Raw genomic sequence first — 16,835 nt, forward strand, 5'->3', positions numbered from 1 at the left:
ACAGCGTCAGAGGCATATATCTTTTACCCTAATTACCTAACGTAAATAAACTTCTCCATAAAATTTGTTAATATAATTTGCATAACCTTTATGGTCTGAACGGCATTTCCACAAAGTATGGACTCGTTAGACAACGGCGCTAGCGGCGCTGTTAACTGAAATTTGTGCCGTAAAGATACCTTTAAAATGCCTTATTTTTTAGTGAATATTTTGACGACCGCCGTAAAACCGATTCGCCGTTGAGTGATTGCGCCGTTAACCGCGGGCCACCGCCTGTATATATATATATATATATATATATATCTAAAAATTTTAACTTGGTTTTTTAAATAGTTCTATCACAAAAAGTGCATTTATGATGAAATTGATAAAAAAAAACAGGAATTTTTTTATATTTCTCAAAGAAAAATACCGCGAATATGTGAATTTTCCGCGAATAATGTGGGGGAAACGTTCCCGAGAGAAATCGGCAAAATGTGTGAGTCCGCGAATCCAGAGAATGCGAATATGGCGGGTCCACTGTATATATATTTACAGGCGGCCCTCGGTTAGCAGCAGGGGTTCCGTTCCTGGCTGCCAACGGCGAGCAATTTTTGACAAAGAGATTTTAAAGTCTATGGCTGCCGCACACCTTTTGGAGCACTAGACCGGTTAACAGCACCCTAGACCAGTCAACGGATACTTTGTTGTTTCCACGTTCAGGATTGGAGTTTATAGGCATTTTCAGAGGGAGGTTCCAAATATTCACGGATTCTAATTATTTGCGGGGGGGTCTAGTACGCATCCCCCCACGAATACAAGGGGGACCACTGTACTATTGTTAATTATTTGCTAATTTTGCTTATATTTTTGTTAAATCACAAGAAAAATGATTTCGTAAGAATTAATATAAATGAGCAATAGTATTATCAATAGAGAATGTTTTGCTGAATCACACAATATATGTAGCTCTAATACTGAGCAAAAATCATAGCTTATCTAAATTCCAAGTTATATGTCACGTAAAAACGACAGAGTACAATAACAGTTGATTTTGCACATATACTACGTATTGGGCATAGACAGATGCAGGAAAACTAGTACAGATAGTCCACAGATAAAACTGGGGGTTCCTTTCCTGGTCGAGCGCTGATAACCGAAAACTGTCAATAACTGGACATCACACTGATGGGAGTCAATAAACTCCATACCAGTGCCAAAAATCACTTACCAACACTGATAAATCGTCTACCAACACTGATAAACTGCTTACCGTCTGCAAAAATCACTTGCCAGCACCAAAAATCTGATTAATGATATCATTAGCCAAGTGCTGTAAAACCGAAACATCATTACCAATGCCACTGATATGCAGGGACTGCCTGTATAGTACAAGGTAATTATTCAGATGCACCCCTTCGTAATTATCATAATTACAGTAATAAATTTATAGTTAAATTTTGCTTATTAATTATAATTAAAACAGTTTCACCATTACAGGTTATGTACCTAATGGTATGGATGAAATGTGGGTTTCATTTTTTTTGAGTGCTAGGCACCTGTTGAGTGCTGACAAGAGGTTTGTTTGTTTGTTTGTATGGTGTTTTTACATTGCATGGAACCAGTGGTTATTCAGCAATGGGACCCATGGCTTTACGTAACTTCCGAACCATGTCGAGAGTGAACTTATATCACCAGAAATACGTACACATCTCTGATGCTTCAGTGGAATGCCCAAGAATCGAACTCGTGGCCTGGCAGGCCAAGACCAAGCTAACCATGCCACTGAGGCACTTGCTGACAAGAGGTGGACCATTGCTGGTTTAGCAAATTTGAAAATCCAGCATGGCCTAGAAACCAAGGATGCCAGAAAATTGATGGTCTACCTACACTGTGAGGACTACACAAAGATGCAGGTATCTTGGTACTGGATGCTTTATTACAGGTGAGCAGGGTAGACATAGACCGCTGCGGACGGATACTTAGTACCCGAGTCGGGCCGACAGAGATCCGAGCGCACAGACAGCCAATTTGTTTCTTTACAAACACATTTACATAAATATTTACAGACACAGTTTGCGTACTTACACAAATTATATATCAGCGACAAGGCCGGAGAATTTTCTACAAAATTATAGGAAAATAGGAAGTGCTACATTGGCAATGTACATGGGGTATTGCAAAAGACGTTGTCCTTACAAATACTCCCCCCCCCAAGACAATTATGAAATAATAATTGGAAGACAAAAGAAAAATATACATAAGTAAGGACATCTAGTCAAGACAGCATATCGGGGGCAGGAGGCAACCCCGCGTCCTTGAGACTAGTTGTTTTGGGCCATCCTCAGTCTCTGCGTCCTTCAGAGATTTGGACGACAGGATGCCTCCCCTGGCACGGGTCCTGGGGGATTCGACTGTCACCTGTGGGTGTCCGTGGCCCCGTTTGGGTGGCTCAGAGACTTCAGGGGAGGCCATGTTCTGAGGAGGCACTCTGGGGCGTCTGCCATCTGCCAGATTCCTCCATGGTGTTGTCCTCGTCCATCAGAAAGGCAGGCTTCAGCCTGTTGATGGAGACCCAGTCTTCTCGTCTGTGGATTAGGATGACATACGCCCTGTCTGTGTCGCACATGTGGTGGGGGCCACATGTGGTAAGGTTTCATCACGGGTGGGAGTGAATTTCCCAGTGATCTCCCGTAGTCTCATGATCGGGGTGTCCGCTTCAGCTGTGTCTGTTGGGAAGAATTCACCTGGCACTGCTAGAGTTTCTCTGTAGACTTTCTCTGCAGGTGATGCCTCCCTGTTGGCCTTAGGAGCAGTACGGAGGTCAAGTAGAAGCCAGGGCACCTGTGATCTCCAACTCTTATCGATGCAGCGCACCAACAGAGTGGCCTTTAGGAAGTGGTGGGTCCTTTCCACGATGCCATTGGCTGCAGGGTTGTAGGTGGTGATGCTGAAGAGGGTTGTCCCCATTAGGCGAACCAGAGTGGCCCATAGGTCTGACAGGAAAGCAGGGCGACGGTCCGCGGTGATGTTGTCTGGCACTCTGAAGCGGCTGATCCAGCTCGAGAAGAGGGCTTCTGCACAAGTGCTGGTGGTGGCTTCCATCATCAGGGTTGCATCGGGCTATCTGGTGGACTGATCGATGATCGTCAGGAGGTACCTGGTGCCCCCTCTTCCAGGCAGGGGGCCCACAATGTCGATGTGGATATGGCCGAACCACCGCCTTAGACTGAAGAAAATTGCTTATGCCCGATTCGGTGTCAACTGACCTTGCTCATCTGGCAAGGAATGCACCTCTTGACCCATCCCCACTAATCCTTCCTGATTATATCCCACACAAACTTCTCGGTCATCAGTCACGTCGTCATTTGGTAGATGGGTGGGAAAGGCCGTGGATGACGTCGAAAACCTGCTTCCTTCGTGAGGCTGGAACTAGCGGGCGGGGGCGGCTAGTGCTGGTGTCACAGAGGAGCGTCAAGATGGAGGCGCCCAGGGGCACGTCTTCCCACCTTAGTGAGGTGAGGGCCGTGTGGTAAGCTGGCACTTCCAGGTCGATGGCCTGTTCTCGTGCCCATAGTCGATTCCCAGGTGGATGGCGTTGAGCTCAACCCTCGACAGGGTGTCGGCCATGGAGTTCCTCTCGCCGGGGACATAGTGGATGGTGCAGCCGAACCCTGCGATGTCACCATCCAATCCAGGAGGTCATCAGTTGTGAGGACTAGACAAAGATGCAGGTATCTCAGTACTGATGCTTTATTACAGGTGAACAGGGTAGACAGACCGCTGTGGACGGATATATAGTACCCGAGTCGGGCCAGCAGAGATCCAAGAGCGCAGACAGCAGATTTGTGTTTCTTTACGAACACATATACATAAATATTTACAGGCACAGTTTGCGTACATACATGAATTATATATTGGTGGCAAGGCTGGAGAATTCTACACAAAATTATACAAAAAGAGGAAGTGCTACATTGGCAATGTAGATGGTGTATTGTGAAAGATGTTGTCCTTACAACACTAACAAAAGAACAGGTAAAAAGTGCAATGAAGTTTCTTTGGTGCAATAGTTTTCTATAGTGTCCACTGTAGTAAGAAACTCTAAGCCACTGCCCATGAAACTTTCGGCCACAGCCCAGTTGTGGCCTGTGTTGTTGACACCTATAGCAGTGCCAGATGCACAATTATGACTAACTTTAACCATAAATAAAATAAAAAACTACTGAGGCTAGAGGGCTGCAATTAGGTATGTTTAATGATTGGAGGGTGGCCGATAAACAAACCAATTTACAGCTCTCTAGCCTCAGTAGCTTTTAAGATCTGAGGGCAGGAAAAAAAAGTGTGGACATCTCAATAGTTTGCTTTTACAGAAAACTAGAAATGAGAATATGCAGTAGTACCAAAAATCACTTGGATGAAGGATATTAGCAAATGGTAAAATATTTTAACAATCAATTACAATCTGTTGCCTTGATTAGATTAGACAAAAATTGAGGACATTCATGAGTGACTGGAGGGTCTCTTCCCGAGAGCTAATATTACTCACTGGTCACACTAGTGAATGAGAGAAAAGGTCATAACTTTGTCATTTCTTTCAAAATCCTGACACAGAAAAGCCTTTGTAAAGTGGTAGGTTTGCACCTCATATGAACACAAAATTTAAAAAATGCATAAATGCAAATATTCTACAAGTTCTGAATGAGATAGTAAATACAAATAGTAACTTAGTAGTGGCATTATACTATACATGAAAAGGAACAAAAGTAGATAACAATTTTGAAAATATTTTAATTTCTTTGAAGGAATGATTGCTAAGGCAAAGTGCAGGAAAGCTGTTTCTATGGATATATAATGACCAACCTTCCATAATGTAAGAAATTGCATTTACCATATAGAAAGGCAAAACTTTCTTATCATGAACCATGGTATTTCACACCTACCCAAGATTTTAATCAACGGAAGTGTTTTCAGTTTGAAAAAGTACAAAATTTTATCAATTTTTCACAAAATTAAGTCATGTTTTTATCAAATACGAAATCAAATTCAATCTATTGCATGATCAATAAAAAAAAAGTTTGAGTTAAGAAATAGAACAATATATACACACAGTATAAAATAAGATGATTAACCTTTGAATGAGTTGCAAGATGGTCGTTGAGATGAGTCTTGCGATTTGAAGAGAAGGAACAACCAGGATGAGGGCATGGAAAAGACTGGCCAGAATGCTGCAGCAAATGAGCCTTGAAACTGGTAACATACTTGGATGAAAAACCACAAATGTCACATAATAAGCGACTGGTTGGACTGTGCGTGTGCAAATGGGCATGCAGTGCATGGCGCCACTTGAATCCTCTGCCACAATCATTACACACAAACCTTTCAAAATTAAACAAAATTCACATTTACCTCATTAATATAAATTCTGTCGCATAATCCTCAAGCAGTGACTTCAAACTCAATACATTAATATAAATTCTGTCGCATAATCCTTCAAGCAGTTACTGCAAACTCAATACATTCTTATAGAACCTGGCTAAAATATAAATAATCTGTGTACAGTAAATAATAATGAAATCCATTTCCTGGAGACTTGTCAAGGACTTGTGTATAAAATTCATCACATACGTACCATAAATTCAAATTAATTCATAACCTTACATAATACAGAAGATTTCATACTTTTTCCTTCTTAGAATAATGATACACAAAACAATCTACTTTTTATCAAATAACACTATGCACATACTTACTACAGTAAACTGGAACGCAATAGTATACATACAATTTAGGCCAAAGCCCAAGCACTGGAACCTATGAGGTCATTCAGTGATGAAAGGGAAATTGGAAGTAAAAAGGTTTTGAGATTCTAGCAAGAGGAAAACCTTGCACCAGCTGCACTATGAAAACTATCAAGAAAGTGTGGAAAGTAAAATGGAGGAGAGAGAATATGAATGGAGGTACAATAAAAGGAATGAAGAGGGCTGCAGCTAGGAGCCAAAAGAACGCTGCAGAGAACCTTAAGTAATGCCTACAGCGCACCGCGTGAAGTGTACTGACGGCACTATCCCCTTACGGAGTACGGTAAACTGGAGAAATTCTTCTTCTCCATTCTAAGGTCCCCACTCATACACCATGAATTTTATAAACTATCTTACAATTCATAAACATATATGCAATATAACATTATTTATAGTCCTAAATAATTTACAAATTTCACTTAGTGCCCTAACTTACTATAACACAGTTTTTTCTCCTTTTCAGCAATTAAATAACCACTAATTTGTTAACAATAAAAAAAACATAAAAATCAATAAACTACTTACGGTTTCATAGTCATATGCTTTGGCGTATGCATGGTAAGAGCAGCACGAGTGCGAAACCTCAACTCGCAGTATATACAGAAAAAGGGTAATTCTTGGTCATGGAGAGCAAAGTGAAGACGCTGACCCTCAAACTCTTTAACCTGCAATAATTGAAAAATAATTTTTTCTAAATTAAATGTTCAAATCTATTAGAAGTCTTGGGGTACTAGAAGTAATACATACTTTTAATGACTGATCAATAAGAAACTACTTTGCCATGCCAAAGCAAAACCAAATGCTGTTAGTTTAATATTGCGCTGTTACTTTAATATTGCTAATTACATGTTCAAGCAAACAGACTAAGCCCTGAATGTTATGCTATAGAGTGATTATCAATAATTAGCTACGCAATGGAGATCCCAAAGACTAGGGTGCAACCTCTTCCAGTCATCAAATAACTTTCAGATCACACAGGAAGGTAGAGCTGGATAACATAATTATTAAAACTAGTTCATGAAAATAAAACCTTGTGTGTACTTAATAATGGCCAAATAGTCACTATTAAAGATGAATGACCTACTGAACCCTTCAGTGTATACAGTCAAGACACCACACTACTTACAAACATTCAGAGATACAAACAAACGATCGTAAATTAAAATTGTGTACCGAAAGTGCTCCCCTTTGCCGCCCATAACTTCCAATTTTGTTTTGCGCACCTATTCTGTGCATACAGTACAGTATGTAAAGTGTACAATTATGTTTTAGGATGAAAAAAACGTACAGCCCTGTACTACATATTGATTTTATATCATGCTTTACTTAAACAGGCACGAAGTCAAGTAACCAACTTACAAACAATTCAACATTCTATAAACGGCTTTTTGGAACATAGCTTGTTTGTAAGTAGGGTGGTGTCTGTATGTACTGTATTATGATTAATATGATGAGTTAGAAGCATCTTCCTTTGTCCTAATTATCCTTCCCACTCACACATCGTCACGGCACATTATTCATGTTCTAGCTTCAACTGTGTGAATGAGTATATACCTGCTGGATTGTGCTATTGTCCTGATTAGGTGTCCCATAGACAAAACTTCAGCTATTACAGCTATTATGACCCTAAATGTGCATGAATAATAATGGAGATTCTTTCCAACACAAGAGAGCCACTGAAACTTTCTTCAAGCCAGTCCTAAATCCTGATTTTAAAAAAGTACAACATCTCTGAAGGGTCAATGTAAAAAAAAAAATTTGAGCTGCTTTTGCTTTTGCCCAATACATACTCCAAATTATTTGTCTACCAAGAGAGAGAAATTTTCTGTGAAGACATACAACAAGGCCTTACACGAGATTTAAAAGAAATGAGTACTGATGGCCAGTCTGTAAGAGGATTTGACTAATTCACCTGCTAACTTGAAAATATTTAAAACCAGTAAAGGATGAATATTTAACATTCAGAAATAAATATGGGCTCACACATAAGAAAATACCAAGATAATCTGTAACTGTCAATGGAGATGACACTACCCAATTTTGGTAGCAGTTTAGAAACCGATTCAGAAAATATATCTTCCACACAAATGTTCATATGTGGGTTCCAATTGAAGATGCCAAATTGATTACATGTGGGGCCAAACGGGGTTCCAATTAAAGATGCCAAATTGATTATACTCATAAAAGGGGAAAGTACACTACAGAATTTGTCATTGAAAAATAAAAGTTAAATTGGTACCACTTGAATTCATTTTGACTGTGGAGGATACTGAGAATAAAACTAAGAATGAATTGGCAAGCACTCTGGGAATTTGACACCAAAAGCTCTGTCATAAAAGTAAACAATACTCACTACAATCTAGAAGCTAATGGGAGAGGAATGATAGACAGTGGGAATCCAATAAAGAATGAGTAAAACCAGGATAATGAATCTAAAGTAGGGATTTTTAAGGCAATGAATGAGCATTCTTGTGACTTAAAAAAAGGTATGTGGTCATTGTTCATAAGTATACTCAGGATAGTAAGGGAAGGGGTTGATCAGACTTACCTGAACAAAACAAAGGGGACACTGTACAGTGAAATGCTGCATACTCTGGACATGTTTTACTAAATCACCACACTTTTGGAAAGCAGAATTACAAAGCAAGCAATTGAAGGATTTCTTTGCTTGCCTTTTTTGTTGATGTAATTGTTGACTATCACCACTAAAGGAGTTTGTATGTGATTGTTCATTTACAGTAATATTCAAAATACCACTTCCTTCCCCATGCTTAATCTCCTCTCTCCCTGATTTCTCTGGGTCATTTTGGTCCATTTTACACACAACAATATTACAACTTTCACTCTGAACACCATGTTTATCATAAGGTATATGTCCATCATGCCATGCTTTACTACAGCTGTCATCATCCTCTTGTCCTTCAGAACACAACATTGAAAAAGATAATACATTTTCAGAATTATCTTTCACTGCAAAAGAATCTGCAACAGAATCATCAACTGACTGCTTTCCTTGAGGTGACTTAGATATGGACGTTGGAAATATTTGATTATCCAAATTAATTTCACTTAACGCTTCCACATGCTCATACTCATTAGAATTATTTTTGTGACATGAATCCAACACTGTCTGCCCACACTCTTCGGAAATATTTTCTTCTATCTTAATTTCTTTTGTATCTTTCCCTTCAGTTCCATCAAGGCACGTGAAAATTTGATCAGATAAGCCAAGGACATGTGCATACTCATTTAACGCAGGAACATGCACATCAGCAATGTTAACAATTTCTCCGTACATAAGGCTTATCAATGTTTCTATGACATTTATATTTCCTTCAGACTCTGTAAAGAAAAGCATAAATAACTTAATAAAGTACTATAAGGTTTGACAAAGCTATATTCAATGAAACAAGAATCATTAGTGATAACTTAAACATTTTTGGTTTTGAGACTAAGTTCCCAACAAAATTTTCCAAAAAAAAAAAATCAGTATATACAATGGATGGCTAATTAATACAGTACAGATACCCACCATAATAATTTTCAAAGCAAGCAGTCCCCAGGTGAGGGTTCTGTTTCAGCTGTGAACAGTAAGTTGGAAATTGCCATAACCCAGAACACCATACAAAAAATTTATAAAGAGAGAGAGAGAGAGAGAGAGAGAGAGAGAGAGAGAGAGAGAGAGAGAGAGAGAGAGAGAGAGAGAGAGAGAGAGAGAGAGAGAGAAACTTATGTAAGTCTCGTGAAAGAAAGATTTTTAAGCTTTGCCGTGGTAATAAACCAATTTCCTCCCTTCCTTATAGGAGGGACCTCCTTATAGTGCTGGCAAGTTATGTGCTTACGGCGCTGTAATCTAGTTACAGCACCATAACTTCATAACATCAGCCATAACCCGGAACCATTTTTTTATGAATATATTAGAAAAAGCACCATAAGTTTGGAACATCATAAGTCAGAACCACAATAACCTGGGAACTGCCTATATACACAAACTCTTGAACAAAGTGCCCATCACAACCAGACCTCACTGGATAACAGTGTGTCTACTATCATGCATGACCAACTATGCATTTTTTTTTTATAATGGCTCAACGGCATCTAGATGCACAAAGATAAAAATATTAACCCTCTTACGCCGAAGCCCTAAAAATCAAAACCTCTCCTGTATGCCGGCGCCGGTTTGGAGTGAGCGCGGAAGCGGAAAAAATAATTTTTTCAAAAAATCACAGGGCGCTTAGTTACAGCGCGCTTAGTTTTGAAGATTAAGAGTTCATTTCTGGCTCATTTTTTTTCCATTGCCTGAAGTTTAGTATGCAATCATCAGAAATGAAAAATAATATCATTATCATATGTAAATAATGCGATATATGGTAGCGAAAAAAAAAAATTCATAGATAATTGTATTCAAATCACGCTGTGCAAAAAACGGTCAAAGCTAACGAGTTAATTTTTTTTCGTTGTATTGTACACTAAATTGCAATCCTTTTGATATATAATACATAGTAAAACAGTAAAAGCAACACCGGAAAAATATTATCACAAAATGATGTACGAATTCGTAACGCGCGGACGTAAAAAAATGTTATTTTCAAAAATTCACCGTAATTCTAAATATTGTTCTAGAGACTTCCAATTTGTTTCAAAATTAAGACAAATGATTGAATATTACGATACTGTAAGAGTTTTAGATTAGAATTGCAGATTTCGACCATTTCGGACGAGTTAAATTTGACCGAATGTCGAAATTTTTATATATATATTTTTATATGCACATATTTCGGAGATGGAAAAAGCTACAACCTTCAATTATTTTTTATTGTATTCTTCATGAATTTGCGCACATTTTGATATATGAAACTCTATAAAAAGGCTAATATGAAAAGGAGCAAATATTAGGATAATGCGATGTACGTATTTCGGAGACTTGCAGCCGCGAATCGGCGCGCGGAGTGAAGGTAAATATATTTTCAAAAATTCACCATAAATCACAATATTGTTTTAGAGACTTCAAATTTGTTTCAAAATGAAGAAAAATGACGGAATATTACTAGGCCATAAGAGTTTTAGCTTACAATTGCGTTTTTCAACTATTTCGGTAGAGTCAAATTTGACCGAACGGTTTTTTTTTCGTGGTTTTTTTTTCATTTATCGTGATTTATATGCAAATATTTCGAAAAAAGAAAAAAAGCTACAACCTTCAGTCATTTTTAGTTGTATTCTACATGAAATTGCGGCACATTTTCATATTATATAAAAACTTTATGTAAGGCTAATTTTAAATGGTGCAAACATTTCGACAATCGCACAAAAAAATTCTGATTTTTTCTTTTTTTCGGAAGGCTACCGCGCGAACGTAAGGAAAATGTTTTTTTTTTTTTTTGTTCATAAATTCACCATAAATCGAAATATTGTGCTAGAGACTTACAAGTCGTTGCAAAATGAAGGTAAATGATTGAATATTACTAAAATATAAGAGTTTTAGCTTACAATTGCGTTTTTCGACCATTTCGGTAGAGTCAAAGTTGACCGAAAGTTGAAATTTTTGCACTTAACGTTATTTATATGAAAATATTTCGAAACTGATAAAAGCTACAACCATGGGTTGTTTTTTGTTGTATTGTGCATGAAATTGTGCACATTTCCATATATAAAACTTTATGTAACGGCAAATTTAAAAGGGTGCAAACATTAGGACAATCGCACGAAAAAATTTACCGGAAGAGTTATCACACGAACGTGAGGAAAAAGTTTTTTCATAAATTAACCATAAATCGAAATATTGTGCTAGAGACGTCCAATTTGTTGCAAAATGAAGGCAAATGATTGAATATTATTATAATATAAGAATTTTAGCTTACAATTGCATTTCTCGACCATTTCTGTAGAGTCAAAGTTGACCGAAGGTTGAAATTTTTGCACTTATCGTTATTTATATGAAAATATTTTAAAACTGATAAAAGCTACAATCATGAGTATTTTTTTGTTGTATTTTACATGAAATTGCGCACATTTTCATATATAATACTTCATGTAAAGGATAATTTAAAATGGTACAAAAATTAAGTCAAAGTGACAAAATAATTTCCGAGATGTGTCACTGATACTTTTTAGTGCGATAAGAAAGAAATTCGCGCTTGCGCGCCTGCGTAGCGATTGTAAACAAAACAACGCCTTGATCCGTGAACTCCCAGCATCCCCCAAGGCGCGTGATACAAAAGTTTTCGGCTGGTAGGCCTATAAGTATTTTTCCGCGAATTTTTAAAAAAACTTTTTTGAGCCGACGTATGATACGTCCAATCGGCATACAGGAGACATTTTGACACGACGTTTAATACGTCCAATCGGCATAAGAGGGTTAATTGACTTCACACACTAACATAATTCTGTATACTACTTGTGATTATATAAATGCATGTTTTTAATATACAGTGCTCCACCACTTTTGTGTGGGAATAGGTTCCAGAACCTGCCGTGGAAATGCAAAATCTGCAGAAATGCAAAAATCCCCCTAAAAATGCTTATAACTGGCTTATAACTGCTAAATACCCAATACCCAATAAACTAAAATGCTTATAACTGTCATTTTAACATTTCACTGCTTAATTTGATAGTTTAAACAAAAATATACTACCTTAAAGTATCATACTAAAACAATTTAAGATTATTTCAAACAACAATACATCCCAAACCATCATCCCAGAGCATCCTAAGACATCTTAGATTAGTAACCTTTTACAACTGTTACTCTTCAGTATATATAGCCCTAAAATGCTTTTAACTTCATTTTCTATAAGTGATGCTATGGTGTTACCTTTGGCATTCGCTACTACATCACCCCAGAATGGGTGTCTACTGTTAGTGTCTCCGAGTATGAGGCAAGGTTGTGGTAATTGTTGAATAAGACATTTCATATCTTCCTCATTCAAATGATCATTAGGAGGAATATAAATGGAACATATAGTATATTTTCTACTACCAAGATCAACTTGCACTGCAACTGCTTATAGAGGAGTTTATAAGTTGACAGTTATTTGAGGAATGTCAGAACTAACATATATAAGACTACCACCATGACATCCTACCTGTGGATTAAGTGAAGTCCTATAACTAAGATACTCTCTGGTGCAAGGAGTATTTTGGTTCAGTTTACTCTCCTGTAGACGTAAAACTATTGGGAAAATCATGTATCAGTAATTCAAGTTCTTCATATTTTGCTCTTAGACCCTATCAATTCCACTGCATTATGGATATGAAATCTAAAACTTATTTTCATGAAGACTTTATGAAAGGCCTTCCCATTAATACTCACTGATTTATGATACCATTAGCTGAGTCACTGTTAAGTAGTGAAGGTCTAAAGATATTGGGTTTAGTGCTAGTACTCTTTCCTTTTTTCAAATTTGTCTTTGTTATTTGTGGATGAATCTCAACCTCAATACAGTGGTACCTCGAGATACGAAAGGCTCAACTTACAAAAAACTCGATATACGAAAGCAAATACAAAAAGTTTTACGGCTCTACATACGAAAATTGCTCAAGATACGAAAGGTTGTTGCTGTAAAGTCGGAGATTTGCCCGGACCACCGATAACAATTTTGAAACTTGCGCGCCGCCAACTGAGTAGATTCGCCACCATCCTCCTGCTCTCCCATTGGTTCCTGATGCTAGTCACTGCCATGAGATCCTTCTCTCCCATTGGTCAGCATCTACGTAGCAGCGTGCTTCTTTGGCCACTGCACGGCATCATCGGTATCGTAAGCACACGGTATTTGTTCATTCTAACGATTTCGTTTATTAACGTAAATTCGTTAGTGATTTCGTTGTAGTATACTTTGTCATGTTGTGTGAGAACTTTACTACATACGTATACGTACTACATAACATAATTACGTACAGTATAGTATACGTAGTCATGGGTCCCAAGAAACTTGAAATTCACAGAAAGAAGAGGATGCTCTCTTTGGAGACGAAGATGAAGATTACCAAGAAGTATGAAGCTGGTATGCGATTGAGTGTGATCGCCAAGGAATACGGCCGAAATCTGTTGACAATAGGCACCATCCTTAAGCAGAAGGATGTTATCAAAGCAGCTACACCTTTCAAGGGCATCACTATTTTGTCCAGCAAGAGGACCCATGTGCATGATGAAATGGAAAGGCTTCTTCTTGTCTGGATAAAAGATGAAATCGCTGGCAATACGGTAACGGAGACGGCAATCTGCCAAAAGGCCACCGCTATTTTCGGCGATTTGATTGCCCAGGCCGAAGACGACAGAGAAGAAGGGACATCAATGCCAACCCCAGACTTCAAGGCTTCGCATGAGTGGCTCGAGAAATTCCGTAAACGGACTGGCATCCATTCGGTGGTGCGGCATGGGGAGGCGGCCAGCTCGGACACAAAAGCGGCCGAAGCCTTTAAAAAGACGTTCGACGAGATGATGATCAAGGAAGGCTACAGTTCTCAGCAAGTCTTCAACTGTGATGAGACTGGTCTTTTTTGGAAAAAAATGCCTCGTTGGACGTACATCACGCAGGAAGAGAAGAAGCTACCCAGGCACAAGCCTATGAAAGACAGGCTTACGCTTGCACTTCGTTCCAACGCCAGTTGGGATTGCAAGGTGAAGCCCCTACTTGTCTATCATTCGGAGACTCCTTGAGCCTTCAAGGCCCACAAAATGCTTAAGGAGAAGCTTCCAGTGATGTGAAGGGCTAATGCGAAAGCCTGGGTAACGAGGCTTTTATTCACCGAGTGGGTAAATCTGTGTTTCGGCCCGACAGTGAAGAAATTCTTGGAAGAGAAGTGCCTCCCTCTGAAATGCCTGCTGGTGTTGGACAATGCCCCTTCTCACCCTCCTGGCCTCAAGGAAGATATCCTAGCGGAGTATTACTTCATCAAGGTTCTTTATCTTCCACCTAACACCACCCATCTCCTCTAGCCCATGGACCAGCAAGTGATATCGAATTTCAAGAAGCTGTATACCATCACCGATACCACAAACCTCACCTTGCGTCAATTTTGGAAGGAGCATTACGACATCGTCATATGCATCCAACTCATCGACCAAGCTTGGCAGGAGGTTTCGAGGCGAACCTTGAATTCTTTGTGGAGGAAACTCTGACCTAATGCCGTATCCGCCCGAGACTTCGAGGGATTCTACGTGGGCAAAGCTGGTGCTGCAGATTCAGGAACAGTTGACTACTGTTTCACAACCAGATCTTGACGAGATCGTTGCACTCGGCAAGTCCATGGGGCTGGTCGTCGACGAGGACGACATCAAGGACCTTCTCAAGGAGCACCAAGAGGAGCTTACGACGGATGACCTGAAGGAGTTGGAGACCATGTAACATAACGTCGTTCAAGAGGAGTTCTCTAGCACAGCGAGGAGGACGACGACTCTATGACAACAGCAGAAATTAAGGATGCTCTAGCTGCTTTTCATAAGGTGCAATCATTCATAGAAAAGAGACACCCTGAAAAGGCTTACACAGGTCGTATGCTTGCACAGTTCGATGACGTTTGCCTGAGTCATTTCAGGAACATTGTCAAAAGTAGGCAGAAGCAATCTTCCTTGGATAGTTATTTTTTAAAGAGGCCTTTAGTAGGGGTAGTAAGCAAAAAGGAAAAATCAAGTGATACTAAAAACAGAAAGTTGAAAGTGGTGAAGAAGTTGAAATTTTGTATTAAAAAAAAAAAAAAATGTAAAGTATAAAAAAGTAAAAAATAAAATATGTAAAAATCAGACAAAAAAAAAAAAATTTAATTTTAAGTTTTTTGTAAAGTTAAGTGTTACAGTTTTCTTAATGTGTTTCGTAAAGTTTAGTTTAAGTTTTCCTTACATTTGTTTATGTGTTTCGTAAAGTTAAGTGTACGTACATATCTGCTGTTTATCCTCCTCCTCTGTCGCCACTTTCAGAGATAGCCTCACTCGAAAGGTAAGCTTCCACATTTTACTACATACGTATGTATATATGTACAGTATTTTTTGTATACCATGTACACTAATACACTTTATTTACAGGTACTATGTAGTACATATTAGCATTATGTATTAAGTTAGGAATTATACACTTTACAGGTACACTATGTAGTACATATTAGCATTACGTATTACGTTAGGAATTGAATGGTCCAAATTGTTGTAGTATTTCATTATTTATAGGTCAATTTACCTTTATGTATTATGAAATTTACTGGGGCATTTTTGGAGGGCTTAGAATGGATTAGCCATTTTACATATAAAATGCGGTTCAAGATACGAAAAGCTCATGATACGAAGGCCGCCTCGGAACGGATTAATTTCGTATCTCGAGGTACTACTGTATTATGATTTCAGTTTTCTTGTAGTTCAGAAATGGTTACTGCCTCTGAACTACAGGAACTATGTTTTGATTCTAACAGTTTACAAACTTTGCTTGTATGTTGCATTTCAGTAGTTTTTGTTTTTTGAGCAGATTATTCAAGGGTATTTAATATCTCATATTTATTTTAAAGACCACCCTCATAGGAGTAGATGGGGAGACAGTGATGGGGCTCTTCCTCTCTTTGAAAGTTGCATATCTTTTCCGACTCCATTAGGTCAGGCAGGTACTCTGCCTGTGACAGCTTCTGGGTAGGAGAAGAAAGGGTCTCATCATTAGATAAAGACTCCCTCCTCTCAAGGGCCATCTTATTTTCCTTTGAGGAATGTGCACATTCCTTCACAGGGCAGGCACCTGACCCAGATGGCTGGGCCACTACCACTGAGGATGAGGCACCTACAACAGAAGGAGGTGCTACCACTAGACCCCTTGTGCTATTAAAGGGTCTAGAGTTTAAAGCTATAGCATAACTTTCTTTTCCCAATTAGTCTTTTAGCATAACCAATACTTAAGTGTTCAGTGTTTGCTTTATTGCAGATTGTTCGTACTGATATACTTCGCAACTTTTGTCATTGACTTTATGATCCAACTGACAGTTGCTACATTTTGGTGTAGCAGAACAAATGCCATGTTCAAAACAGAGCAATTAATATGTGTCCTCTCATTTTTTACATATTCTTGAAGAATGACCAAACTTAAA

At 38.6% G+C, this 16,835-nt stretch overlaps 1 protein-coding gene across 1 annotated transcript in view; it reads right to left on the reverse strand.

Annotated features, from left to right (window-relative positions):
- The window catches only part of LOC135207237 (zinc finger protein 76-like), a 58,519-nt gene that overhangs the window by 9,147 nt on the left and 32,537 nt on the right, over positions 1-16,835 (reverse strand). Inside the window, exons 3-5 of the mRNA XM_064238866.1 lie at positions 8,326-9,119; positions 6,303-6,442; positions 5,109-5,355 (exon numbers count right to left, since the gene is read on the reverse strand). Coding sequence (XP_064094936.1) covers positions 5,109-5,355; positions 6,303-6,442; positions 8,326-9,119 — 1,181 coding nt within the window. The remainder of the gene's footprint in view (positions 1-5,108; positions 5,356-6,302; positions 6,443-8,325; positions 9,120-16,835) is intronic.

Source organism: Macrobrachium nipponense, chromosome 32 (assembly GCF_015104395.2).
Source record: "Macrobrachium nipponense isolate FS-2020 chromosome 32, ASM1510439v2, whole genome shotgun sequence".
NCBI lineage: Eukaryota > Metazoa > Arthropoda > Malacostraca > Decapoda > Palaemonidae > Macrobrachium > Macrobrachium nipponense.